The 26,473-nt window shown below is 43.1% G+C and overlaps 1 protein-coding gene across 1 annotated transcript; it reads right to left on the bottom strand.

The window, feature by feature from the left end:
• Positions 1-923: 923 nt before the first annotated feature.
• PLEK (pleckstrin) lies at positions 924-24,983 on the bottom strand. Its single transcript, XM_001492113.7, has 9 exons — positions 24,733-24,983; positions 15,755-15,910; positions 15,324-15,505; positions 14,687-14,778; positions 11,541-11,725; positions 10,099-10,203; positions 4,982-5,065; positions 4,016-4,085; positions 924-2,653 (listed from the first exon to the last, which is right to left on the bottom strand). Exons 1-9 carry the CDS (start codon positions 24,772-24,774, stop codon positions 2,517-2,519), a joined length of 1,053 nt encoding a protein of 350 aa, XP_001492163.1. The 5' UTR covers positions 24,775-24,983; the 3' UTR covers positions 924-2,516.
• Between the last annotated feature and the right edge of the window lie 1,490 nt (positions 24,984-26,473).

Consider the following 26,473-nt stretch of genomic DNA (forward strand, 5'->3'; position numbering starts at 1 on the left):
TTGAATGCTTTGTTTTTCTGACCTGCTGTCAGTCACATGATTCAAGACGACATTTTCCTTCATTCTATATACTTTCTTAATTCTTCCACAACTGATGATTCTACCATTTATTTCCCCCCACTCTACATTAGAATCCTGGGTAAATGCGAAGAAGTCTTTCCTTCTGGCCCTGAATGTTCTTCAGACAGGACTAACAATTTGTGCTTTCCTTCACCCACATCACTGAGGGAAATGTCTGCCCCTCTTGGCTCAGGCCCACGTGGATTTGCCTATTACTATGCCTGAAGGGGACTGACCATGATTTCTAAGCCAAAGAGGTTCGCACTTAACATCTGTATCTATACTCTAAATATCCACTTTGGCAAGTGACCCCTTCATTACACCAGAAAGAATGGATTGCCCATGTTAGGAAGCCACAATGATGCTTTGCATTCTCTGCAGACCACTGTCTACAAATGTGCACATTGTATAATGCAAATCTTAAGGAGTAACAGTCACCTAGACTACAATGTGAATAGTGCCTCCTGGAGTTGAGCAGTGCACATCCTCCTCAACCATACCTTCCAGTCCTTCAGTAAGAAACTTATTTTCCCCTAATGTAAATAGTTTTCTGTATCCTTAATAGTTAAGGACCATTTACAGACTCTTTTGCTTGCCTGAACATTACAAACAAGACCTCGCAAATTAAAAATTAGAGATATAGACTTAGGGAATAGGGAATATATGCTGCCCATATATCTTTATTATCTTTATTTCCCCCATATTTTTATTATTCCCTGACTCACTTTGCTAAAAAGAAAATCATAAGTCATGGGCCTGATTTCAGAGATGAGAGATGGTATCATCCTCAGGAAGTGCAAGTAGGTTATAGAAAAGGAGAGTCACTAATGTGAGGCAAAACTTCAGAGTCATCACACCAAAAAGACACTAAACTTGGTCATGTTTATTTCAAAACATAAAGTCGACTCCACATTAATAAATACTTTTCACACAGAATGTAGAAAAACTACTGTGCATGTTCTAAGAGACAGTTGATTAAAGAATCAGAGAAAAGACAGTCTTTTATCATTAGGCCATTGATAAAGCCATCGAGGAGCAGGAATAGTCTCATGGAAATTGTGTGGAATTAGAGGAGGGAAAGAAAGGAGTTGATAAAATCAGGAAGAATTTCCTACTCTTCTTTCCTCACGGGGACCTTACAATTAAAAATCTGAAGTTGGAAAATACTCCTTCACACACATGCAAGTTTGGATTAGAATCACTTATTAGTGGACAAGGTCAAAAACTGAAAACAGGTACCCGGTTTGAATCTAGGTCAGACCACCCTGGTTGGTGGGTTCATGAGGCCCCTCAAAGGCCAAGCAGGAGCTGCTACAGCTTGCGCTTAAAGCTCAGGCACAATCACAGTGTCATGACCCGGAGAACTGAAGGTGCTCACAATGTTCAGGGCCACCTCTGCGAGCTCTGAATGGACTGAAGTCCCTTCAGCGCTGTCTTCATATAAACCCATCATTCAATCTGCCAGCCTGTGGTCCAGCCCTGCCTCCTCTGCAGCTGCAGGGGACACACTAGCCAGCCAGGTGCCCAGGCCCACCACCCATGGAGAGAACCCATGGAGAAAACCCATCTGCCCACTTTTTTCTGCAAACACCCAAATGAAACAGAATCTTGAAGATTTGGAGTTCCTCCTTCTAATTATAAGTGGTAGAGAAATGCTCCAGAAGGGGGCAAAGATAGTCTCTTCTCAGATCAGCCTCAAGCGAGAGTGGAATACCACTAGGCTGAGTGACTGCAAGGCATGGAAAGGACCCTCAGTTACTCTTGGCTTTTCCAGGTCTTTTTCTCAGAAGACAGAACTGTCCAGGGTGGAGCAAGCGATAGAAGGTTTCAACCCAAGTCACCACTGCAGCACTGGCTCTCAGCAGCTTTCTGGGTGGAGTGAGGAAGGAAGAAGAGAGTTCTCCTTCATTTTGATACGTGATCTCGTGGCCAAGAACAAAGCAAGGTGGAGAAAGAGAACAGAAGAGGTTTCTGCCTAGTACTCTTAGGACGGATTGGGAACAGTTTTAAAGAGAAGAGTTGTCTCAGGTTCTGAGGGCTAAGACTTAGCCAAGGAGGGACATCAGCTGGACAACTGGAAGCACTTTGACTTCCATGGGTATTAGAATCACAGGGCTTTTGGTCTTTAAGCTACGGAGGCCCTCAGGGATCTTCTAGTTCAACTCTTGTGTTTTCCAGAAAAGGCACCTGAGGCCTGGAGAGATTAAGCAGCACACCAGGCCACACAGCTTGTGTGTGGGGTGTGGAGAGTGGCAGAAAGACTTAAGGGAGCGATGTGGTCTGGGCAGGTGAACATCACGCGGCATGTGGTTAGTTACATTCGGAACCCCTGCAGATGAAAATTCCCCACCCCTGGGCCCGTTCTCGTTGACTTGTCACCAGAAGTGGACAGGCCCTGGACCGAGTTTATCCGTGGAGTTCCCTTGGGAGGGTGATGAGGAGCTGCAGGTGTGCCCTCACTTCCCAGTCCGAGAGGCCACCTGGATGGCTTTGATCCACTCGGTGCGCTCCTTGGGGGTGGCCGCTTGCAAGAAATAATGAACTTCATCCGCCGTGATGATCTCAAAGAGGTTCTCTTCTTCACTCTTCTTGCCTGGTGAAAGAGCAAGAGAATGATAGTGCACACGGGCACCAGAAAGGTTGCCTGGTTCACCCACCTTCTGTAAGGAGTGAAATCCCTGTTTTTTGAGTGTTTTAAGAAAATGAAATATGTGGTTTTCAAACTTGCCATCATTGTATGATCATATGTATATTCATTGTATAATTATAAATATTGTATTTATATAGATAGGTGCATAGTATGATTGTGTGTGTGTGTGTACACTTAAGAAATAAGTAAAACACTGAACAAGGCATTTTCTTTAATAATTTAGAAGCAAATTCCTCACTTTTGCACACCAATAGTGTTTAATGAGTAACCTCTAATAGTGTCTAATGAGCACCTTTCCTCTGCTCATAATATAAACCAAGGGCTGACCCTAATATATTAAAAAAAAAAAAAAAAAAACACGAGACCCACTGCCAGTACCACCAGTATAGCCTGAACTTATTTTCATCACAGCTAAGTTAGAGTCTCTGCTGAAAAACGAGAAGGCAGTAAACTGGCCAAGACTGTGACAAGACTTAAAACATCCACCTCAAACCAAAAAGCAGCACGCTTCCTACCCCAAAACTAAAGCATAGCTCTGTGTGCAGACGCGAGTGAGTCAACGCAGGGGCAGTAAAAATCTAGGCTTTCGCAGCTGTAGTGTTTTCCTGTCAGCCTCTAAAATATCATAAACCCAAAGTGAGGAGTGAAACCGGGGTTGGATGTCTAAACCACACCTCCCCAGTGAGACCACTCATCCCGCACCTGAGGAGCCAGTCTACACCAGCATGGGTATTCCATGCACCAAATCACAGGCTTGTGACCTAGGACCCAGAGGTTCTCTGGTGTGACCCCCTCATTCTCTGAGGATGAGTTAGACCCACATCAGTTAGGCGATCCAGCCAAGGTCCTGCCACTAAGCGACTGCACAGACTTCCCTACAACCCAGGCGCACTTTCCACTCCCCACACCGCCTCGCTGCACCCATGTTCCCTGTGTTGTGGGAGATTCCCTGATGTGCGTATGTAAAAGGCCCCCTTTAAGGAGTGTCGTGGCTCAATTACAGGTGTCAGGAGGTAACAATTCTCTCCATCTAAGCTGGTTCCGGTGTGAAGGATCTTTCTCCACATTGCTCAAGGATTTACTCTGGGCCTCCACAAAGCCACTCCAACTCCCCAGCACCCAGGGGAGAGCCAGGGCAGCAGCTGGGAGAGAACAGTTCTTGGTTTCTCCCAAATTTTCAGATAGAAATGCTTTCATGCTTCTGCCTGATTGAGTGAACGACTGATTCCTGTTGGCCCTGGATGTCCAGGTGTGGGAAGGGAGCCTGAGTAGACACACCTCCCTAAAACAAAAATTCATTCTTACCATCTGGGTTGCCCTCCACTGAAGTCACCACGCAGCCTCTCAAGTGAATCGCTCCCAGGGGCTCTTCCCCCTAGAAGAGAGATGAATCCTTCGTTATCTTTCCAAAGTACGTACACTGTACCGTGGTGTGTGTACACAGTGTATGTACTTTGGAAACCAACCTTATCTTCTTGGTGCAAAAGCCACACAGAGTCACTCTGGTATAGATCAGGCCCCCAAAATAGATAAGAGCAGAAGGAGATTAAAGGAAACCCTTTCCAGATCCTCCGCCCCCCAGTTTACCCGGGAAAGCTGGATGAGGAGACACAAGTCACTCTGAGCTTCATATTCGGAAGGAAGTGGCAGGGGAGGTGGAGAGGCTGAATCTCCACGTCCCATGAGAGAAGAGCTGCGTGTTTCCAGAGCTTTTCAGCCCCATGCAGCTGACATAGTAGTATAACCCTCACGGGAAGAAATCAGAGCCCTACACTGCCAGCAGAGCCTGAGGACCAGAACAGACGGAGTTGTCTTTACACTCAAGAGTGGGCCCATTTTATTGAGGAAAAAGCCCTGTTCTGAATAATCAACAGCCCAAACGGCTGGAGTTAATGCTCTCATCCAGGTCGGCCTGGAAGAGGAATCAACACTTTTTTGCATATTAAACCAAGAGCGAAGTGTTGGACTGGTTGAGCTCCTCTGAAAATATCAGATTGGGGCAAACAAAAAAAGATTATGTTGAGCTGACCAAATAAATGACAATCCAGTGATATTTTTTTTCATGCCTGAGCTTATGCTGACCTCAAAGCCTAAGATCTCAGACCTTTGCCATAAGAGGAGACAGGAAAAGGCAGAGGAGGGCAGGATAAAAAGTGGGAGGGCAAAGAGGAAAAGGGGACATCAACAGAGCAGAAAGGGGAATGGGAAGCCCAGTGAGAAGGTGCAGTGGGGGCTTCTAGTGGAATAGATTTATCAACCACGGAATCTTACCCCAGCAGGGTCGTAGTAGTGCACATATGCAGGGTCTTCTCTCAGAACGAACTTCCTCACCTTCCAATTTTTCCTCCTATGCCCCTGTATCCAGAATCAACATAAGACAAGGAATGATGAGTTCTTAGCATCACTCTGTACACACAGTACCAATGTAATAAATCCGTGCTGAATTGAAAAAAAGAGAAGAAAGATGAAATCCTAACTCTAGGAGAACCAGGCCCCAAGCAAATCTTTGTCAGAGTAATAGTACCAGAGCCAGTGGTACAATTTGGATTGTTATTAAGTTATGGATTAAATTATTTCTAAGACTGTCTTCCAGCTTTAGCATTATATGAATAAAACAATACTATACGCAATGTACTACATTAGGTAATATAGGGGCTGTAAAGAGATTTCAGACACAGTCCTGCTCTTCAAAGAGTTTATAACCTATGTAGAAATATAAAATATCAAATGTCCAAATCCAATAATTGATATAGATAATAGGTTTCAAAAGAATTAAATGAAAGATAGGTAATTGTGGGTTGGGGGTGTCAAAGAAAGCTCATAAAGACCTATACTTATCCACCTGGGGCATAGAGGAATTAGACGGGTGAGAAGGAGGTGGATGGGAAGACTACTGACAAGAAAAAAGCAGCAGTGGGAATGCACAAGGCATATGCAGACCTTGGTGAATAAGACCTTCCGGCTAGAAGGCAGGGTTCATGAGGAGCAGCAGAGGCAAGGTTGGAAAAGTAGAAAGAGACTTAGTAAAAATAAAAGGTGGGAGTTGTCACTGATGGCTTTTGGGGGAGAAGTGAAAAAATTACAATCACATTTTAGGAAGATTAATATGGTGAAAACATACAGGATGGACCAGCTGGCAAGGTTAAAGATGAGCCAAGGAAAGAAAACAAGGTAAAAAGGAGGTCATTAAGAAATGACTGCAACAACCCAGGCATAAAATTTTAAGGGACTAACATTAGGTAGCAGCAATGAAATGGGAAGGAATAGTTACTGTGACAGACATGATGAAAAGAATAGGACTTGGCCTTTTCCAACAGAATTAAACACTGCCATCATCTGGACTAGGGGTTTTGAGGGCAAGATTTGTGTCTTGTTTATCTTTGTTCCTCCACTGCCCAGCACTGTGCCTTGATATCTGTTTGTAATTACCTTGAATTACTCAGTTATTTCAATTAGCTTATAGCGGTTTCTTTTAATGTCATGGTAAACCTGATTCTATGATTTCCCACAAGAAACTCAAATTACTTAAACTCTAAAAGCCAAAACAAATTAGATTAGAAGATGTATAGTTTCTATCTTTCCAATACAAAGAATATAATTTGTTAATTATAACAAATTGACACATATTGACAAGCACATACATACGCAAATTTTCCAATATTTTTCATTGTGCTTGTACAGAAAGCAATGAAACATGTGATCTTAGCAAACAGTGCCTCCTTCACAGCACCAAGTCAGAGGAGTTTAAAGAGAGCTTTCAAGCATGGGTCTACAGTTATTTGGCTGAGCATTTGCTCGAGGAACTCATCTCCAAAGAGCCTTTTACTTGCCTGAAGAATGGAGCCAGGAAACCTGGAGAGTCATATAGGAGAACAGAGAATATTTCTGTCTGCAATATCATAGCCAGAATGGCTTTTGCAAAGCGTCAATTTCTAAAATACTTTTTATGAATTCCTGCTTTTTGCCTTAGCTAATGCTGCCCGTAAGATGAGAACCTAACGTTTCTGCCCCACATCGCTTCCTCCTGACCTGCAGATACACGTGTCGTGTTCTCTTACGCAATCACTGGGTGAATACCAAGTCCTCATGAATCCATGAAAGAGGAAGATAACAGGAGGATGTGAAATCAGTCAGCCATGGCCAACTACCGTACTCTCTTTAAGCCCTCACAGGCATCACAATGTGATGCACTGAAGAATTTAATATTAGTAAGTGGGTATCTGGCCATCTTTCATTTAATGACTATTTCCTGAGGGATTTTGAGGAATGCATGCATGCTTGGGGTTCCAAGAATTGTTGCTGATCTGTCCAAGTCATCTACTTACATTCAATTTAACTCACTCTACAAATGTTTATTGCCTATTATAGACCAAGAAGATGCTGAACTCTGCAGCAGATATAAGAAAAACACATATAACACGTTGTCCCTCCCCATAAAAGAATCCACATGTGGTTGAGAAACTAAATATTTTATTCACTATCATAACAGAATGAATTATATAAAAAAGGATTATATTGAGTATAATCCAATATCATTCATCCTCAAACTGGCTACATCCTCCAGGTAGAATTGTTTCTTCTAGGATGGGAGAAACAGGGAGAGTGGAGGGGGAGAGGGGGGGACTGAGCTCCAGTTGGACATAACTCCTTCCCCACCGTGAGGTGTGGCACACAGCTGTCCTTTCTCATGCTGCGCCTTCGGTGTGGGTTAACCCTAGCTAACTCCTAGTGGTAGGCACAAGGGTGATTTAGTTTTGTGGCACCTAAAGAGGAAGGTTTTTTTAACTCCCTCAGTTGATATGCACCAAGGTCGTAAACAACTAAGCTAAGAGATTGGAAAAATTAAAGGAAACATCAATTCAAGTAGAAGAGATTTTTTGTTCTGTCTCCCCCTCAAAAACATTAGAGGAAAGAATATTGGAAAAGAATAACATTCCTGAAGGCACATAGATTTCTGTTTTCTTCATGTCAAAAGGAGGCTTATAAGGATGACTGTTTGAATAGCCGGGTTTTGATAATAGGATACAATAGCTTTTGAGAAAGAGGTTAGTTCAGATGTTCTCAGCCTTAGCTACACAACAGAATCTCTCGGGGAGCTGTAAAATCCAGAGACTGTGATTTAATTGGCCTAGGATGTAGTTTTAACAGATCCCTGGAGGATTAAAATGTGCACCAATTGGGCTAGCTAAGGCTAAACTGTGCCTATCAAAGGCCCGGCAAAGGAAGGCGAAGGAAAACACAAGAGTAAGCCTGCTTCCAGTCCCCATTATCTTCAACACGCACGCGGACACCCATAAACCTCAGCCAATTTTTGACCATCCAGGGTCTCCATTACCCAGACGTGATTCCAGTCCAGCCCAGATTTTGTCAACCCCTTCCCAACCTTCACGTTCAGTTTTCTCAGGGTTCTATTCTTTTTTTTTTTTTTCTGCTTTATCTCCCCAAACCCCCCCTGTACACAGTTGCATATCTTAGTAGCAGGTCCTTCTAGTTGTGGGATGTGGGACGCTGCCTCAACGTGGCCTGATGAGCGGTGCCATGTCCCCGCCCAGGATCTGAACCCTAGGCCACTGCAGCGGAGCGCGCGAACTTAACCACTCAGCCACGGAACCAGCCCCCAGGGTTCTATTCTTGACTAGGGTTTGTCCGATCCACTAACTCAAGAGAAGCCATTAATGGCTGATGACAACATAGAACTGTGGAAGGAATCAACAACATAAGGAAATAATGAAATTCCCTCCCAAGTTACTCCTACACCCACCTTCTAGTGCCTGTAGTCAGCGAGCCCAGACATAGGAATGTGTAACAGGACCAACGAGGAGCAGCCAGGGCCTCCCCCAGAGAAGTCAGCCCTGCCCCTGCGCCTTGCCTTGAATCTGGTCAGCGGCCCCCGATGTAAAAAGTTATTAGAACAGTCCGAATTCTTCCTAAGTCCTTCTGTATTATTTCTTAGGACCCTATTCTCCTAAAACCTAACGTTAAAGTTTTCCAACACTAATATTCCACTTCCCCCAGCGAGACTCAAAATTTGTATCTGTTCCTAGTCTCCACTAGCTTTAAATCCTTCTTTTAAAATGAAAATACATGCTCTGCTTTGGTTCTTCCCTCTTCGCCCATTTCATTAGTCACTAAGATGATTAAGGGTCCTATTGTATGGGATAAGTCAAATCTCTCAGTCCCATGGGGTCTATAAACAGTGCACGGAAATCTCCTGTGGCGATCAGGTTCTCTATTATATACTGAGCAGTGCCTTTAAGACAGCTCACAGCACAGCCAGGAAGGCAAGATGTTGGCCCTATAAAGCAGCTTTGGCCTCTATGCCACCACGTGCTAGTATCAGTTTGTTTCACCCTGAATATTCCCATGTCTTCCTGCGACTTCTTCTTCTCCCAGGTGCTGGCCCTCAAACAACCCCAGCATCTTCTGCTGTCTCACCTCTTAGCATCCCATGCCTCGGCACCTGGGAACTAACTAGAACTCTCCGCTCACCCCAGCCCTTGCCTCCCAGACTGACAGTGACCTATACCTGTGGGCACCTGGCAACTGCACTTGATGTCCTCCCAGGATTCAGGCTGTGCCCTCAGACTGAATTTGACCTTTGTCTTCTGCTACTCCTGAAGAATTGGCCTCAGGCATGCCCTGGTTGTGGTCTCAGGCATGTCCTACCTATAGTTTGGAATGGCAGTTCCTTGCTCCCAAAGGTATATGATGTGTCTCTTCTGGATGTGGCCTGTTCTGTTTTCTGGGTACTTTGCAGAGAGGAGGTACTTTTACTATGAAATATCTCTGTCTTTTGGATGGCATCTCTTAGCCGATTGACTTCCTCCAGCTAATGAAAAGGGCAATATTTAAGAAATATTTTTCTTAAAACATTTCTTGTTCCCATGATAGGGGCCATCCAGGTGGCACAGCAGTTAAGTTTGCATGTTCCACTTCAGTGGCCCAGGGTTCACTGGTTCGGATCCCGGGTGTAGACTTGGCACCGCTTGGCAAGCCATGCTGTGGTAGGCGTCCCACATATAAAGTAGAGGAAGACGGGCACGGATGTTGGCTCAGGGCCAATCTTCCTCAGCAAAAAAGAGGAGGTTTGGCAGCAGTTAGCTCGGGGCTAATCTTCCTCAAAAAAAACAAACAACAAATATGTCTTGTTCCCATGATATTGATAAAAGAGGAGTTTCCCTATTTCAAGGTGCATCTCTGCCCTGCCTGCATTAGTCATTCTGACCTAATGCCACTTCGATCATCTATTTAGCTATTTGTCTATCTTTTACCCTATGGGTTTCATTTTCTAGTTGACTATTGGCCAAAGGAAATACCATTTGGTCATTTAGAAATAAAAAGGACCTGTAAGGAGCAAAGGCTAGAAGAGAATAGTGGTGGCCACTCACCTGCTTCAGTAAACATCCCTGTTTGATAATGACCCCTCTGAATTCTTCTTTCAGAATCACGTCATCATCGCTGGAATTCTCTTCACAGAAGAACCCGCTGTCTGGCTATTGGGAAACCAAACAGCAAGTTTACGTTACTGATTTTAGGCGTAGGGCTACCTGGACCATCTCTACCTTCCCCACCCCTCCAGCCACAGGGAAGGCAGCTCTTTTTCTTTCCTCCTTCAGTTCGTCAACTAATCTGAACTTTAAAGGTTGTCATTGGTTAGCTCGTTTCCCCTCCTCCTTTTTCTTATTTCTAGATGCTTGTGTCTTGTTGCTAGATGCACTCTTAAGTGAGATCTTGTTGATACCCTCTCATTTTCTTGGGTTTCCCAAGCTATATTCTAAGTCTAGCTCAGCATATTTCTTCCTTCAAAGCCTTCCTTCTCTTGGGAGCTCATGGCCACACCCTTGAAAGCAGAGCTGGCCAATTTATGACACTGGGCAACACGCTCTCCATTAAGGCCTCAGCCCCTTCTCCTTTGAGAAGAGCAAGAGCGTGTGTCAAGCCTCATCCTCTGTGGTCAGGAGGGAGCTGGGACTTGCTCAGCTATCGGTGGGCAATGATTCACACAGAGGAAGAGGAGCCACTGTGATGGGTATTTTTAGAATCCCACAACTAAATGGCTATAAATTATCAGATCAAAGGCCTGAAAAAAAAATTCTGACAGCGGAACTTCCCCCAAAGTGAAATGAAACTCCCTCTGAGACATTCACTTTATTTTCGTAAGAAGGATGGTTCTCTTAAGTAGCTTCCTAACTTTTGTGCTCTGACCCCAAATAGAAACAAAGCTGCCAAAATTCCCCTAGAAATCCGCTGTTGCTGCATTTCTCACGTGCCCAAGACTGCATCTGTGTTGTGTAATATAGCATTTCCCAGTCTGTGGTAGGCAGACCGTGGGAGGTACAACAAGGTGATTGGGGGAGGGGATGAGGATAATCACGTTTGTGTAGAGTCATGTATTTTAATGTATATTTGGAAAAATACAACTAGACATTGTGAATTTACAGATCACCCTCTAGAAAGAAAGTTCCCTGAGGGCCAGTTTTGCCTGTTATTTTTTTTTCATGGCCATATCTCCTTGTCTAGGCGAGTGCCTGGCAGGTACTAGGGTGTAATAGGTTTTTATAAAAGAATTATTGCTTAGAAGAATAGACGCAGCAAAGTTTAAAAAGTTAATTCCAAGAAAACTACTCAAGTAGGTAATATTTTCCTTTAAACTGACTCACTGGAGGTGGTAGGCGTTGTGGAGGGGGAGGACTCAAGCCAGGGATCTCCCAACTCTCTGCAGGGCTGGGCCCTTCCTTTCACACATGTGGATGTGAACTGAAATCAACCTAGAGTCTGCTGAGGGCAGCTCCCATTACAGGAGGAAAAACAGGCAGCTTTTCTGACTTACAAAGTAGTAGAAGGCATCTGGGTTGTCCAGGAAAGGGTTTTCAGCAATGCCGTCTGCTGCATTCTTGGACAGCTCTCCAGCAGGCTGTAGGTACCCTTCACTGAGCAGGGAGGAGGCAACCATGAGGCCTTCCTGGCGATTCCGAACGGACTGGTTGGAAACCAGCCAATCAATGACACAGTTACCTGGATGAGACCATCAGAGGGAAGGTTAACTCTCTTCACTAAAGAACAAGCCCCTGGCAGGCACCCTTGGAGAGCTCCAGGGCACCCAAGTGTCTAACTTCTCTCATCCTCCCTCCTTCAGGAAGGAAAAATGAAATCGATGGGACAGATACCTGGAAACAAAAGGAATCGTGTAAAATGTTTTTAAAACATCTACATGCTCCTTAAGGAGCAATGCATGCCTTACAGAAACAGTTTTTGCTAACTCACTCATTCATTGCATTAACGAACAAACATTTATTAAGCATCTAACAGATGCTAAGTACTGTGATGGGTATTGGGGAGGCTCCCTCAGGGAATCTAGAAGGGAGAGACGGGTGAAAGTAACTGTTGTAACCAGGGTAACCAGTGCTCCGCTGTGGGTCAGTATGGCGGAGCTACTGGGTCAAATGCTCAGGAAGATGAGAAAGAGGTGGGCAGTGGAAGGAAGGCTGTGTGTGCACTGTCAGAAAAGATTCATAGAGGAAGTGACACTGGGCCCAGGCCTAAAACATGAGTAGATGTTTGCCAGGCACATGAGGCAGAGGCTGAGAGGAACCAGCACAGCCCCACAGGCTGGAGGAGCAGCAGCGTGAACAGAGGCACACAGGCATGAAGCAGCCCCTTTGGGAGCAGGAGGAGGAGTTGGTGGAAGGAAGGCAAAAGAAGGCAAGAAGCAGAGGAAGGCACAGAGTGAGTGGAGAGAGCTTTGATGATGCGTTAAGAAATTTGGCCACGAGGAGCCATTGCCAAGTTTTTAAGCAGTAAATAATATGATCAGTGTGTATGTCCTAAATTGAAATTTGACGACATCTCTTGCACTGAGTGTCACACCTTTGCAGAGTCTAGCAGGGACCTGGAGAAGTCATTTAATCAAACTTCTGCCTCAAGAGAGGACTACAAAGAGAATAAAATGAATTTGACCCATCAATTTGATTATTAGCAGGCTACAACAAAGCTTCCTATGAAAGCAGCATCTTCTTTACAAACATAGCCAACCCGCGAGCCAACATAACAGGCAGCTAGCCCTGGGTCATCCAAGCAAGGGCAATAGGCATACCATCCTTGAAACACGAGTGAGAGCAGCTGGTTAGTGAGCCTTCCATGCATTTCATATACGAAAGGCTTTTGCCCACTTTGCTTTCTCTGGAAGGACAAACTAACATACTGCGTTTCTGCTTTTAATCCTCACCGAGACCCAGTAGAAGATGTAGTGCGGTAATTGCAAACCTCCTTTTTAAGGATGAGAAAATTAAGGCTCAGAGAGTTCAGTGACCTAGAGCCTGAGTTACACCTACAATGGGCCTCCACTTAAGTGTCCTAACCCTCGATTCCATACTTGTGCAGCCAGGCATGCTGAAGTTTGAAAGGCACGTTCAGTCTAGCTGCCCTGTCACCTGACATTCAAGGTCTTCCATCACGTGTCAGCAGTGCCTGGGTCCCAGCCTCTGCTGTAGACTCGTCTCTCCCCTGAGACCACCTGACTCTCACATGAAAGCTCAACCCCATCTGCATTTCTAGAACCCAACATGAACTTCAACGGGAAGAACTTAAGAAGTTCTGGTCTGATACTCTGGGACTAATATGTTACACAAGAAACAAGGCTGGCCTGGACCTTGTGCCCTGATCTACATTGGAACGCCCTCCTTGTTCCCTTTGCCTGAGGTTCTGTCTTATGACCTCAGGCCTGCCAGAGCTGGGGCCCCACCTTGCTCTTGTCAGTTTCCCTTACCACTGCCGGTGGCTTGGTATCTTGACCCCAAATCTTAACCCTGACTTTTCTGATGTTAATGGACTCCTCCTTTAACTCTCTGAGGCTGAATTCCCATGGGAGACTACTCTGTTACCCCAGGTCACACCCTTTACCCATCCACCTTCCTGACCTTGACCTGACCCAGTTTCATGGATTATCTGTTGAATGGATTGTACATCCGTTGTGTCTTCTCAGAGTTTTCCCCTCTGGACCTCTCCTGTCAGCATAAGGAAGCCATGCCTGGCATCTGACAAACCCAGTCCCAAACTGTATGTCTCATTTTACTCTCTAATAAACCGTCAGCCCTAGCAGGCTGGTCATTTTCTTTTCCTGAATGCATACTCTGCATATCTCTGCCCCATAACTTTGTCCTTAGCATCCTCTGCTCAACCTCCTCATCAGAACTCCCTCCCACAAATACTTAGTGAAATTCTATCCATCTTTTGGGGTGAAATTTAGGCACTACCTCTATTCATCCCAACAACCACCTGAGTTTTTTCTTCCTTCTGAACTTACAGACTTGATTGTCTGTGCAGATATGTGACCTCTTAATCATAATAACCACATTGAGAGCTTGCACCGTATGGTGCTGAGTGTGTGCCAGGCACTGTTCTAAACACATTACAGAAAGCCAATAAAGAGGGAGCACAATGATTATCCCATTTTATAGACAAGGGAAGTGAAGCACAGAGAGGGCAAGTTATTGGCTTAAGATTTTCCAGCTAGTAAGTTGCGGGGCCTGGATTTGAACCAAAGCAGTCTTGCTCCAAAGATCATCTTTTTAACCAATGCACCATCTACCTAAACTCATAACACTTAATGTCTCACCCTGTGAAACCTCAGACATCCCTAACACTGTCACTTAAATCTTACATTGCATATCTAGATTCCTGTTTATCATCTTATTCAACTCTCTGTCTATTTCAACATAATGCCATTCATTGAAAAAAAATGTCACTTTGATTGACATAGCTGGAACTTACAAATATTTATCTTGAACAGCAAAGTTCTTTTCTACCCTTCTTTCTGTTTCCATGCTGGGGAAGTTTAATTTTCACGTTCACCGCTCTGCATTCTATGACCTCATCCATGTACCATGCTCCACATCCCCCACCCCACACATAAGGCTGAGCTAGAACTCCATATTGCCTTCTCCAGCTGCCCCAATTCAGACTTGCAAGGCCTTTTACCTGTGAAGCAGTGATTAAAAATCTTCTTGTCCTTCTCTAGGTTCAGTTCTTTTACTCCTTTTTCAGCGTCTTTCATGGACAAATACAAGGCACTACATGAAGATGAAAACAGACAGATGAGTAGGAAGCATTTTAGAATGGCAGGTCCTCTCTGGGAATCGCCACCTTGGAGAGGTTGGCCATGAACACAAGCTTCCGCCTTCCCCAGGGCCACCTTGAAACCTTACCTACTTGGACACATAGCCCCTGTCTTTTCCTACCTACCTAGAGATCCTGAAGCTTTCTTTCAAGACTAACTTACCATGGCTACCTCATAAATGCAATAAGTTCTCTCTTTCTCTCTCTCTCTGTCTCTCTGTCTCTTTCTGTCTTTCTCTCTGACAAGGTTACCCAAAATGAGGGAATGTATACTGCATTAGCCTCCTCTCCTCAGCTTTCAGGCATTGGAGAAGCCATGATCACTCCTTCAGACCCAGGTAAACATCTTAGTACTCCAAGAGCCGGTGTCGACCCAGAAGAGCGGCTACAGCCTTCACAGGGGACCAAAGCAAGCCTTGGACCAGGATCTGTTGTGAGATTTCCTCAAAGAGGGGAGGAGGGGAAGAAGGGGTAGAAGGAAGCAAATAAAGAAAATCACCCCAAGTCAATGGTTTCTGGCAGCCGAATGGACCTCCTGGTGGATTTCCTCGCAAACTTCTGGCCTCCTTCAATGCATTTAATGGCCTTCTTGATATCCCGAACCCAGGCATCTCTCTCCTCCAGGAAGGCTGCTTGGAAGAAGTGGTCCTGCTGTTTGGTCGTAGTGATCTTAAACACAAACTGAAAATCAAAAAACATCCCATTAGGAATGACTCTTTTCAAGGGACTGAGGTCCCTTATGAAGCACAGTAGTTGAACCCAACCCCATTCTGGAAGTGCTTGGCCAAGAGAGACCCAAAGGCCCAGAGTGGAGTTTGGGTTGTGGTGAGAAGGACTGGCCCAAGGAGCACCATTCACATTGTAGGCTATGCACAAGCTCAAAGATCAGTACCTGACATGGCATTCATTGTTTTAGTGATGTCAACTCACCATCCTTTTCCCAAAGTCCTGACAAGGGCTAGTCAATGTGCTTCCTTTCAGGGGAATCATTCCTTTGGGGCTGTTGTCACTTTTCTTCTTATAGAATTCAATTCCATCTTCTAACAATACAACCCACATGGGTTTCCAGGTGTTGAACACGCTCCCCTGCAATGACAACAAAAGAGCTGTGTAATAATGTTTTCTGAAACTATTCTATAGCTGGTGCAGGATTTGGTAAACAGCCTAGCTTTGGCCAGTGTGGACGCAGATGACCCACATTTGTGTAACCAGGCTGCTAGGAAAGCAGACTTCAGGGGAGAAGGAGACTGCCATTCTGCTGAAACTTAAAAAAAAAATTTAAAGATAAAATGAATACACGTTTATAATCAGCCCATAAGCCTCTCATAGGCTGTTACCAAGGGAATATGGTATGGTTCCTATCTCCTTCTTGTGCATTTCAGGCTGACTTTCTGTGGCTTATTTTCTGTTCCCAACCCTGCCCATTGTGTTCAGTTCAACGTGGGAATGACAGATAGATTCTATCTCAAGTGCCAACTCAGACTGAATAATAGCTGATGCCTGAGGCTGGACTCACTGGAAAAGTGTCACGATCCAGTAGTTGTGTCAACTATGGGCATGGAGACCATAAATGTGGCATGCCAGCTGCAGTTGATTCCATCCCTTGGTTTAATCGCATTTTATCCAAATATAAATGTCAAGAAGAAACTCAGAGAGCAGCCTTGTGCATGGGCATGGCTAAGTTGTATGAAAATCACTTGCAAAACGGTCTGTTCTCCCAGAGTGATGTTATCCATGGCAATGTAGCCTTCAGGAAAATCCTTACTTAAAAAGTTTTCACTTTGGGTTAATGCCACCTGCCCCTGCAGCCATAAATTAACCATTCTGAGTAGATCAAGAGAGTCTCTCTTTACTGTCTATATTTTGGGAGAGCTTTGGGAAAGGAAGAGATTAGGGTTCTTTGCCTCTCATCTTTGGACCCATGATGTCAGCTCATCATGACTACCACAAAATAGAATTAACATCCAGTTTCCAGCAGATCCTGCTGCTTATCTGAAAATACAAAGAGCCTCTGTATAAAGGTCCAGTTGCCCAAAAGGAAGACTATTTGTGTAAAGATGATAAATACTTGTGGGAGTATCATGTTGCTTGTCCAACTGTTTCCTTTGTTTTAGTTACTAAAAAAATTTTTTTAATTAAAACACACTGTCTGTTTTCTGCACAGGCAGAATAACTATCCATAATAATACTGGATTTTTTCCCTTTTTCAAAAAACGGGCAAGGTCAGACACTATACCAACACATGAAGTAATTTCAATCAAATGCCTTTCTGTTTTACATCTATCTGAGAGAAACTCATATCCAGAATACAAAGGGCTTCTACAAATCAATAAGAAAAATATAATCTACTTTTAAAATAGGCAAAAGACAGGAAGAGACGTTTCATTAAAGAGAATATCCACAAAACCTCTGAAAATGTGTTCAACATCATTATTCATCAGGAAAATACAGATTAAAACCACACTGAGATACTTCTGCACACCCATTAGAGTATCTAAAATTTTAAAACAATGAGAAAAGCAAGACTTGGCAAGGATGATAACTGGAACTCCCATACATCCTGGCAGGATGCAAAATGGTACATCCAACTTGGAAAACTCTGCAGAATGTCTAATTCCTAGAAGATACGTGTTGAAGTATTTAGGAATGAGGTGGTATGATGTCTACAACTTATTCTCAAATAGCTCAGCATAAAAATATATGTGTATCTTTATATAAAAATATAGAGATAGGGAGAGATAAAGCAAATGCAGTAGTGTTAAAAATTAATAAATCTAGGTAGTCATACTATTTTTCCCATTTCTCTGTGGGTTTGAATTTTTTTCAAAATAATTGGGAAAAATTAATGAATTCATGAAGAACACATGACACTACTATATATTAAAATTTGGGATATACTATTAGGGAAATATATAGACGTCTCTTTAATAAAAAATTAAAATAACTAAAAATAATAAAAGATATATTCAAAAGCTAGGAGTAAGAAGTTGGTCTAGATGACTGCTAAAATGCCTTTCAAGTCTAAAATTTTATGTTCTACCTCAGGCCCATCAAAGGTTAATAACTGCCAGTCACTCAGGGCTTTTGACCTTGCAATTGGGATAAATTGGGAGAGGTCAGCCAGCACCGCATTCCTTCTACTGACAATTAAAATAAAGCTAGTCTGGAGCCAACTGTTCAAAACGAGCTTGTGCTTTCCTCATTCAAATGTAGCCTCAGGGGTCTGTCAGCTCACTCAGCACTCAGCGGAGGATGTGTCATTTGGGATTTAAGGTCATTATGCACACGAAGGAGGCTGATACTCTGTAAAACAAGAGAACTAGGACCACCTATAAAGTGGAAACTTTCCTCCAGGGTTGGTAGTGGTTAGTTAGGTTAGAATGATGGAATGATGGGTGATCTCTCTCCTCTCAGCCATTGCTGCAGCCGCCAGCTTCTCAGTCCAGAGACCTGACAGCACCTCCCCTCGGCTACCCTTACATTTACCCCTTTCTGTCTCCGATCCTCTTGGTGCTCACCCAGGAGCAACTCTGGAAGTGCGATCATGGAACGTCCATGCTGGAAAGGCATTGAGGATCATCTATGAACACTCTCATCATGTAGGGAAGAAACTTGAGGCCCAGTTAAGGGACCAGGCCCAGCACACCTGACCAGTTAACATACGACTGGGACTACAATCCAGGCCTCCTGATTCCCAATGTTATGCTCTTTCCACTTCCCTTCACACGCCATCTTCATTTTGGTTCTTACATAACTTTGAGTAATTCTGGAATCTAAATCGATTTTTTTAGGCACTTAGCTAGTTATACGTATAATCTCATATATATATAAAATCATATATATCTCAATCATAAATCACGTCATTATATGATTTTACACATATATAACAGATATGTTTTATGATTTTATGCATATATATATATATAGCATCCATCTATTTTTTCCCATTATAGACCAAAACCTATACGATTACGTGTCTCAAGGGGCAGATGTTAGATGCTGGGTCAGATTTAAAGTTTCCCAGTGAATAATTGCTCATCATCACGGGACTGGTATAGCTTAGTGCAGAGAAGTCTGACATTGTATGACATCGAAAGAAGAAATCTTAAAGGGCAACATATTTGACTCTATAAAATAATTGAACTTCTGTACAGTAAAAAAACCAAAAACTGCCACAACTGAAAAGCAAATAAAAATGTGTGGATATTAATAATATCTTACCATATAATTAAAGGTTAACATCCTTAATGTATTCTTTAAAACTCTTTAGAATCAATAAGAAATATACAGGGGGCTGGCCCCATGGCCGAGTGGCTAAGTTCGTGTGCTCCCCTTCAGCAGCCCAGGATTTTGCTGGTTCGGATCCTGGGCACAGACATGGCACCACTCATCAAGCCATGCTGAGGTGGCGTCCCACATGCCACAACCAGAAGGACCCACAACTAACAATACACAACTATGTACTGAGGGGCTTTGGGGAGAAAAAAGGAAAAATAAAATCTTTTAAAAAAAAAGAAATATACAAACACTCTCAATTGTTTTAAATGAGCACAGCATACCAACAGGTAATTCTCAAAAGAAGAAATTTCCGGGTCCAATAAACATAAAAATGCACTGCTTCAACAGCATTCAAAGAAATGCAAATTAGAATTAAGTAAGACATATTCTTTTCCTTTAATGAGATTTTTTTTGTAAATATTTATAAAATGTCTTGGTGAAGATTTGGGGAAATGGGCATGTGAGAAAAAGGGGCTCTATAAGTCAGCAGTTTGAGGTGGGCTGTCAGAAACTCTAGAGTCGTTATTTTCTATCTAAATAGAAACATAGGATCTAAAGCGAGGAAAGTGCTGTTCTAACTTTAAATGGAACCTAAACAGTGGGTGACCATGGGCTGTGGAGCTGTATGGCCCAGGCTCAAATCCCAGCTCTGCCACCTTCCAGTAATGTGACCTTGAGCAAGTTTTTAAAACTTATTTTTGACATCTGGCAAATGGGGAGATAATGCTACTATCTATTTCTTAGGATTATTGAGAGTTTAAAGAAAATAAGCCAGGTAAATTGCTTAGGGCAATACTAGAACATGGCAAGCACCCAATAAATACCACCTATTCCTTGTAATTCTCTGTTTATCAGGTGCACCTCGAGAACGACCTTGAGTTCAGGGAAACTGAAAACGGCAGGTAAATTGGAGCCTGTTCAAAAGAGAGTGACAAGATGGCATCTGTCCTGGGGAATTGTAGAAGGAACTGGCTAGGTGTTAGCCCAAAAACGGACAGGCAGAGCCAGCCGTGATGGCCTAGTGATCAAAGTTCAGTGCTCACCACCTCTTCAATGGCCCGGATTCACTTCCTGGGTCGCAGAACCACACCGCCCATCTGCCAGTTGCCATGCTGTGGCAGCAGCTCACATAGAAGAACTGGAACAACTTACAACTAGGACATACAACCATGTACTCGGGGTTTGGGTAGGAAAATGAAAAGAGGAAGATTGGCAACAGATGTTAGCTCAGGGTGACTCTTTCCCTGCCAAAAAAAAAAAAGGGACAGGTAGAGCAGAAGCGGACTGTCTTCAAAGGTGTGAAACATTGTCATAGATTGTTTTGAAGTCCCAACAGGCAAAAGTTTCAGGAAAATCCAGTTTGCTGCACAATTTAAGGGAGAAATTTAAATTAGTGAGTTCCCTGATACAAGAGATATTCAAGCATGCTTGTTCAAAACAGATTAGTAAAAGAAATGCAGGCTCCAGACGGGAAGTTCAATTAAATACTTATTGAAACAGTGAACATTCCTTTCACCCCTGAGATTCTACACATCCCTTCCAGAAAGCCTGTGGTGCCTACTATCCCTTTAGTCTTCTATTTCCAGATGCCCCTGCCAACGCTTGGGTCTCACCCACAAGCTAAAAATAAATAAATCTTAAAACAGATTTAACATGATCATCTGAAAATGAATACCCCATTGGAAATTTTTTAGTACATTAAAATTACTATAAATATGGACCCTTGATTCCTTGGCTTGGATGAGTCTATATTACGCAAGTTTCTTTCTTTGATACGTGTTCAATCAACAAATAATGATAGAGCAGCTCCTTGAGTGTTGGGATATAAAAATGAACAAGACGCAGACTCTACTCTCAAACAGTTCACAGTCTAACAGGGGAGAGAGTGACCTTGAGCGATGACTCTAGTTAGTGTGATGAATGTACCAACTGGGGCACGCCTTCCTGTGTACGTGCAGCTTCACTGAAGAAAGCCACGACTCATTGCTGAGGGGTGAGGCAATTTGATTTTGGTGTTTAGAACCCCTCCCAGGCACCTCCCACGGACTGAAGACACCTCCTTTAACTTCTCCTTTCCCACAAACTTCTCTTTTCATACGTTGACACATAGCTGGAATTCAAAGGAAGATGACATTGTCGTCAAAATTACGTATCTAACTAAAGCAGAACTGTGAGTTAGTATCATTATTCTCCCACACTCATGGGACATGTTATTTTAAGTTGATGTTGCATTAAATTAAGTTCTTATCTCTTCTGTATCGTAGATCCTCTCACTTAGTCTTCCAGCCAGATCCATGAATCACTTGTATAGCATGCCAGATAAATGGTCATTTGGTGCCTATTTAAGTTCTTAAAAGGCAAGGAACCTAATCTATTCAGTAGTACACTTTTTACATTAATAGACTCTTTCAGGTTGGACAGTTTCTCAATAAAACCATATTAGGTGAGCAATAGAGAAATGGCACAGAACACTTAACAGCATGATTTCTGGAATCTTAGGGATGTGGGTTCAAATCTTAACTTTGCCTCATCCAGACTGTGTGGCCTTAGGCAAGTTACTTAATTTTTCCCAACGTTGGTCTCCTCACCTGTAAAATGAAGATAATATAGTACCTACTTCCCATTGTTGTAAAGATTAAATGAGATAATATACTTAAGGGGCTTAGCTTGTAGGTGCTCAAAAAATGGTAACCACATAGACAGATAAGACTACACAGTTTGTAGGCAATCCTGTGATGTCATTCTGGCATGAGGTTCTCCTGGGTACCACCCACCACAACAACAGTGCTTTGGGAAAGAAAATCACTGCACTCCGAGCCCATGAGGGCCACATGGAACATAGATAGGCACGGCTCTTTGTGTAACAACTGTTGCCAATCTTTTTTTTTTTTTCCCCTGCTTTTCATCCCCAAATCCCTCCAGCAGTCAGTTGTATATTTTAGTTGTGAGTCCTTCCAGTTCGGGCATGTGGGACGCTGCCTCAGCATGGTCTGACGAGCAGTGCCATGTCAGCGCCCAGAATCCGAACCGGTGAAACCCTGGGCCGCCTGAAGTGGAGCACGCCAACTTAACCACTCGGCCTCGGGGCCAGCCCCAAGAATAGCCATTTTGTAGTCAATGCCATTGACTGTTGACCCCAAGATTTCTGACTTGACAAAATCCTTGCACAAGCATTTTCTAATGTTGTATTTTTTCCACCCAAAACACCTTTTTCTCCTAAAATTATTTCATATAACAAGACATAAGGAGAAAGATATTCTTCATCACCACCCAGGCATCTTAAACTGCATGAGAAAAAAACATAAACGGAAGGAGATTCATATGCCATTGCCTGTCATGCTTTGACATCAATACCCACAGTCAAGGCATCTCACACCCTTGTTAGAGAAAGATTGTCATGGTCCTTTCTTCACTATTAAGCTGGCAACCAATCCAGGAACCAGTACAAATCCCCATTAGCTTTGAGAAGAGGACCCTTACTATTGAAGTGAAGTATGTCGATACTGATACTAATAATGATTGCCACCAAAATAGCCTCTACCATGTGCTAGGTTCCTGACACATACAGTTTTAATCCACATAGATAAAGTAACTGAAAGAAACTTAATGTCTAACGAAATTAAGAACTTTAGCACCTTGCTGGGAAATTCTGGCTTCAGGTGTAGTTCTGCAGCTGACAAAGGGAATACTTCTGAACCAAGCATTTTTTAAAGAGGACAAGTTAGAGAATCTTACTATGCTGTAACAGGGAGTTCAAACGCTCCTGGAGAAAAATGGAAAAACTATGGAAGATGCAAATGATAGACATGAAAATTACAGAAGATGTAAACTGTAAAAATAGGGATATGAAATTTCATTCACTATGGTTCTTTTCTAGCTACATTTCCTAAACTGACTTTTATAAGCCATGTCCTGAGAGAATTAGTCTCATGGATTAAAAAGTATTTATTAATTTAAGTCCATATGCTTGGCAACCCTAACTCTTTCATCCCCATTTTTTAGTGGGGCAGCCTCACTTATCAGAGATTTAGTCTTCTATTTTTCGTGTGTGATTTATAGAGTTTTAAATATGAGTATGCAAACAATACATTTTATTGCAATATGTGTTAATTGTTAAAGAGAAAAAACACCTTTGTAGAAAATGTTCCCATTCGCTTGCTCTTCTCAAGATACTAGCCCAAGCAATCAGGAAAGAAATGTCAACATTAATTATCATTAATTCTCAAAGAGAGTATGGTGCCTATTGCAAAGAATCTACATACGCCTCTGTGTATATACGTGTGTCTTTCCCAAAGGATGTTTCAAACTATGGCTAGCGAGAGAAAATATCAGCTGAGGGCTTATTTATTCCCCAGCATCCATTCATAACCCTCACTACCATACAAAGATTACAAACCCTAACAGATTAAATTTATTCTAAGAAAACCCTGGTGTATTGAAAAGAGCTCAGTGCCATAAGTCAGAAACCCAGGAGTCAGAGAGTCAGTTTCTGGTCCCAACCCTGTAACAGCCATGTGACTTTGGGCAGTCACCCACTTCTGGGTCTCAGTTTCCTCTTCTGGAAATGAGGGGATGACGCCAGAAAACCTAAGGTCCCTTTCAGCTTTAAATCAAAACAGAATCAGGCAGCAAAATGTGCTCCTTAACGTCCCTAGAAGTAGAATATTTTAGGCAAAAATGTTAAACCAATGAATGGCCTAAAACATTCACATTAGGTGCTTGTTCAATTAAAAAGCTGGGCATTTGAAGGAATGTACTGATTTCAGTTCATTTCTGACATTCTAAGCTCACTTAGATCAGCGTGAGTGTACTGGTTTGTAGGGGTGTTGACCACAGGATACCAGCGAGCTCTGTGTGTGAATTCACCACCCTGGGAGTTTCACAGTGACGCGGCACATGCCCACCATCAGAAAAAAAACCAACAGTGTTAACAAAATTCAGTTTCCTGATGCCGTACCAGAAAGACAAAGCATTTTTGAGTACACTTATGTCCCTATTTCCTAATCTTTGAAATGGTGCATCTATCTACCACCCTAAGGGCACGGCATATAAATTCACAAAGAATGTGAATGAAGCGATTTCAGCCCAATAGAAACAATTAAGTTTTCAATGCAACAATTCTAAGAAGATGGCCCAAGAAATAAGCTACAATTACTATACTATTATATCACCTTATCTTTAATCAGTTTCTTCTTCCTCCTTTCCAAAAAAAAAAAAAAGAGGGGGTGGGCAATTTAAATAACAAATGAATAGTCTCTCCAAAGCAGAAGAGTTTGAGTCTTCTAGCATAACACACATGTGTGGTTCTTGAAAAGGATGCACTAAATCATGAGGGGTTTCGCTTAGGCTCCCACCTTGCAGACTCTGCAGCCTGCAATTCTCAGTCCCACAAGATCAAGCTGTGCGGATGCCTGAGCTGGATTAGTTCACCTTTGAGAACCAGAATTAGGTAGAACACGTACTGGCTTCCTCCTCTCCAACATTCTACATGCTGCAATGCTCTCCTATTTCAACCCTGTCGGTGCAGCACTAAACCTTCCTAAGATGAGCGGTAGAGAGTCCGAAGTTGGACTCCAATCCTCCCCACCCTATCGCCAGTGACAACTCTTGAAGGTGTCACTTCCGCTTACCCTCTTCACAAGGTAGCCCTCCCTGATCCGCTTCGGTTCCATGTCGGAGGGACAAACAGGTGGCGGGGTCTGCTCTCAGATGAGTCCTCGCAGAAGCTCAGCCTCCTCTGAGAGCCGAGGCAGTTGTGGGCTGCTTTTCTAGAGCGAAGTCACTTTCACAATTTCCCGTCTGCTGGCGATCGCATGATCACATCCTCTTCCCCTCACTAGGGTGGAAGATCAGAATAGGGAACTGCAAAGAGAAACAATCCGCTCTTTGCTAACTTTGGAGACATTAAAAGCACAGTGGGGCTGAATATTTACTCTATGTAAATTTTTATTACCATAGAGAAAATCATTGTCCTAAAGAGAAGAAAACAATGGTGAAAAGAAAGGGAAAACGAACAAGAAAACCTTATTGGTGGAAATTGTCCTGGTTTAGGAATTATTCTTGAGATCCTGGAAAAGCTTAATAAAAATGCCAAGAAATGCAGAACTGTCTGATTAGCACCACAAAGGTAACCACTGTGACGTGAGAGCCTCTTTCCAGGCCAGGGACTCTGCTAGGTGTTTTTCAGCCTTTCTCATTTAATGTAGTCCTTACAAGAAACTCACTGGGGAAGTGTATTATTGTCTCTATCTTAAACAGATGGAAACTCATGCATAGAGAAGAAAGTAGTTGTCTCAAGGTGACACAGAGGCAAAAGGTAGACCCAGAATCGGAAGGGACATCATCAAGGCACTGCTGCCTCCCCTCGGGCCTGGGAACTGCATGTCACACAGAACGCTAACCCTACAGTAGGCCTGTAAGAAGTCCCTACTCAAACATGTTTGAGAAATTGCACGTTATAGTCCCAGTTTGGAGGTTTCCCTTCAGATTAACAAATTGAAGACTCTCCCAAAGCTCAGAATCTTATTGTAGTGGTGTTTAACCCTGTGTTTCCCAAATTTGTTGGAGCACAGAATTCTTTTTTGAGCCATTTCTATTAACATCCTTGTTATGGGTTGAATAGTGTCCCCCCAAAAGAAGTCTTAACCTCTGGTCGCTGAGAGTATGACCTTATTTGGAAATAGGGTTGCTGCAGATGTAATTGGTTAAGATGAGCTCATAGTGGAGTAGGTGGGCCTTAATCTAATATGAGTGGTGTCCTTATAAGAAGAGAAGTGACACAGAGAGAAGACAGCCACGAGGTGACAGAGGCAGAGACTGGAGTGATGCGTCTGCAAGCCAAGGATGCCAAGGATTGCCGGAAGACACCAGAAGCTCCATGAGACAAGCAAAGATTCTCCTCCAGAGCAGTCATGGAGAGCATGACCCTGTCAACACCTTGATCTCAGACCTCTAGGCTCCAGAACCGTGAGACAATACCTTTCTGCGTTCAGTCACCCAGTTTGTGGTACTTTGTCACAGCAACCCTAGGAAACAAACACCTTTCTGAAAAACTACCATTTTATAGAACAAACTTTGAGAAGGTTAATCCAGCCAGGTGAAATGGGTAGGTTATTTAATCTCTCTGTGCCTCACAGTTATCTCATCTGCAAAATGGGGATAACATCTAGTCAATGGGGTCCTTCTGAAGATTAAGTAAGGTAATACTTGTAAATGTTTAGAAAAGTGTCTGGCACATGGTAAGTCTCCCTAAATGTTAGTGATTCCTCATTTTCAAGGTGTCTGCATTATCCTAGGGCTGATTTTTTTTCAATGATAAGTTCAACAGAGATTGTAAAAGTAATCCTGAAACCGGCTCAATACAAGGTAGAC

Source organism: Equus caballus, chromosome 15 (genome assembly GCF_041296265.1).
Source record: "Equus caballus isolate H_3958 breed thoroughbred chromosome 15, TB-T2T, whole genome shotgun sequence".
NCBI classification, from domain to species: Eukaryota; Metazoa; Chordata; class Mammalia; order Perissodactyla; family Equidae; genus Equus; species Equus caballus.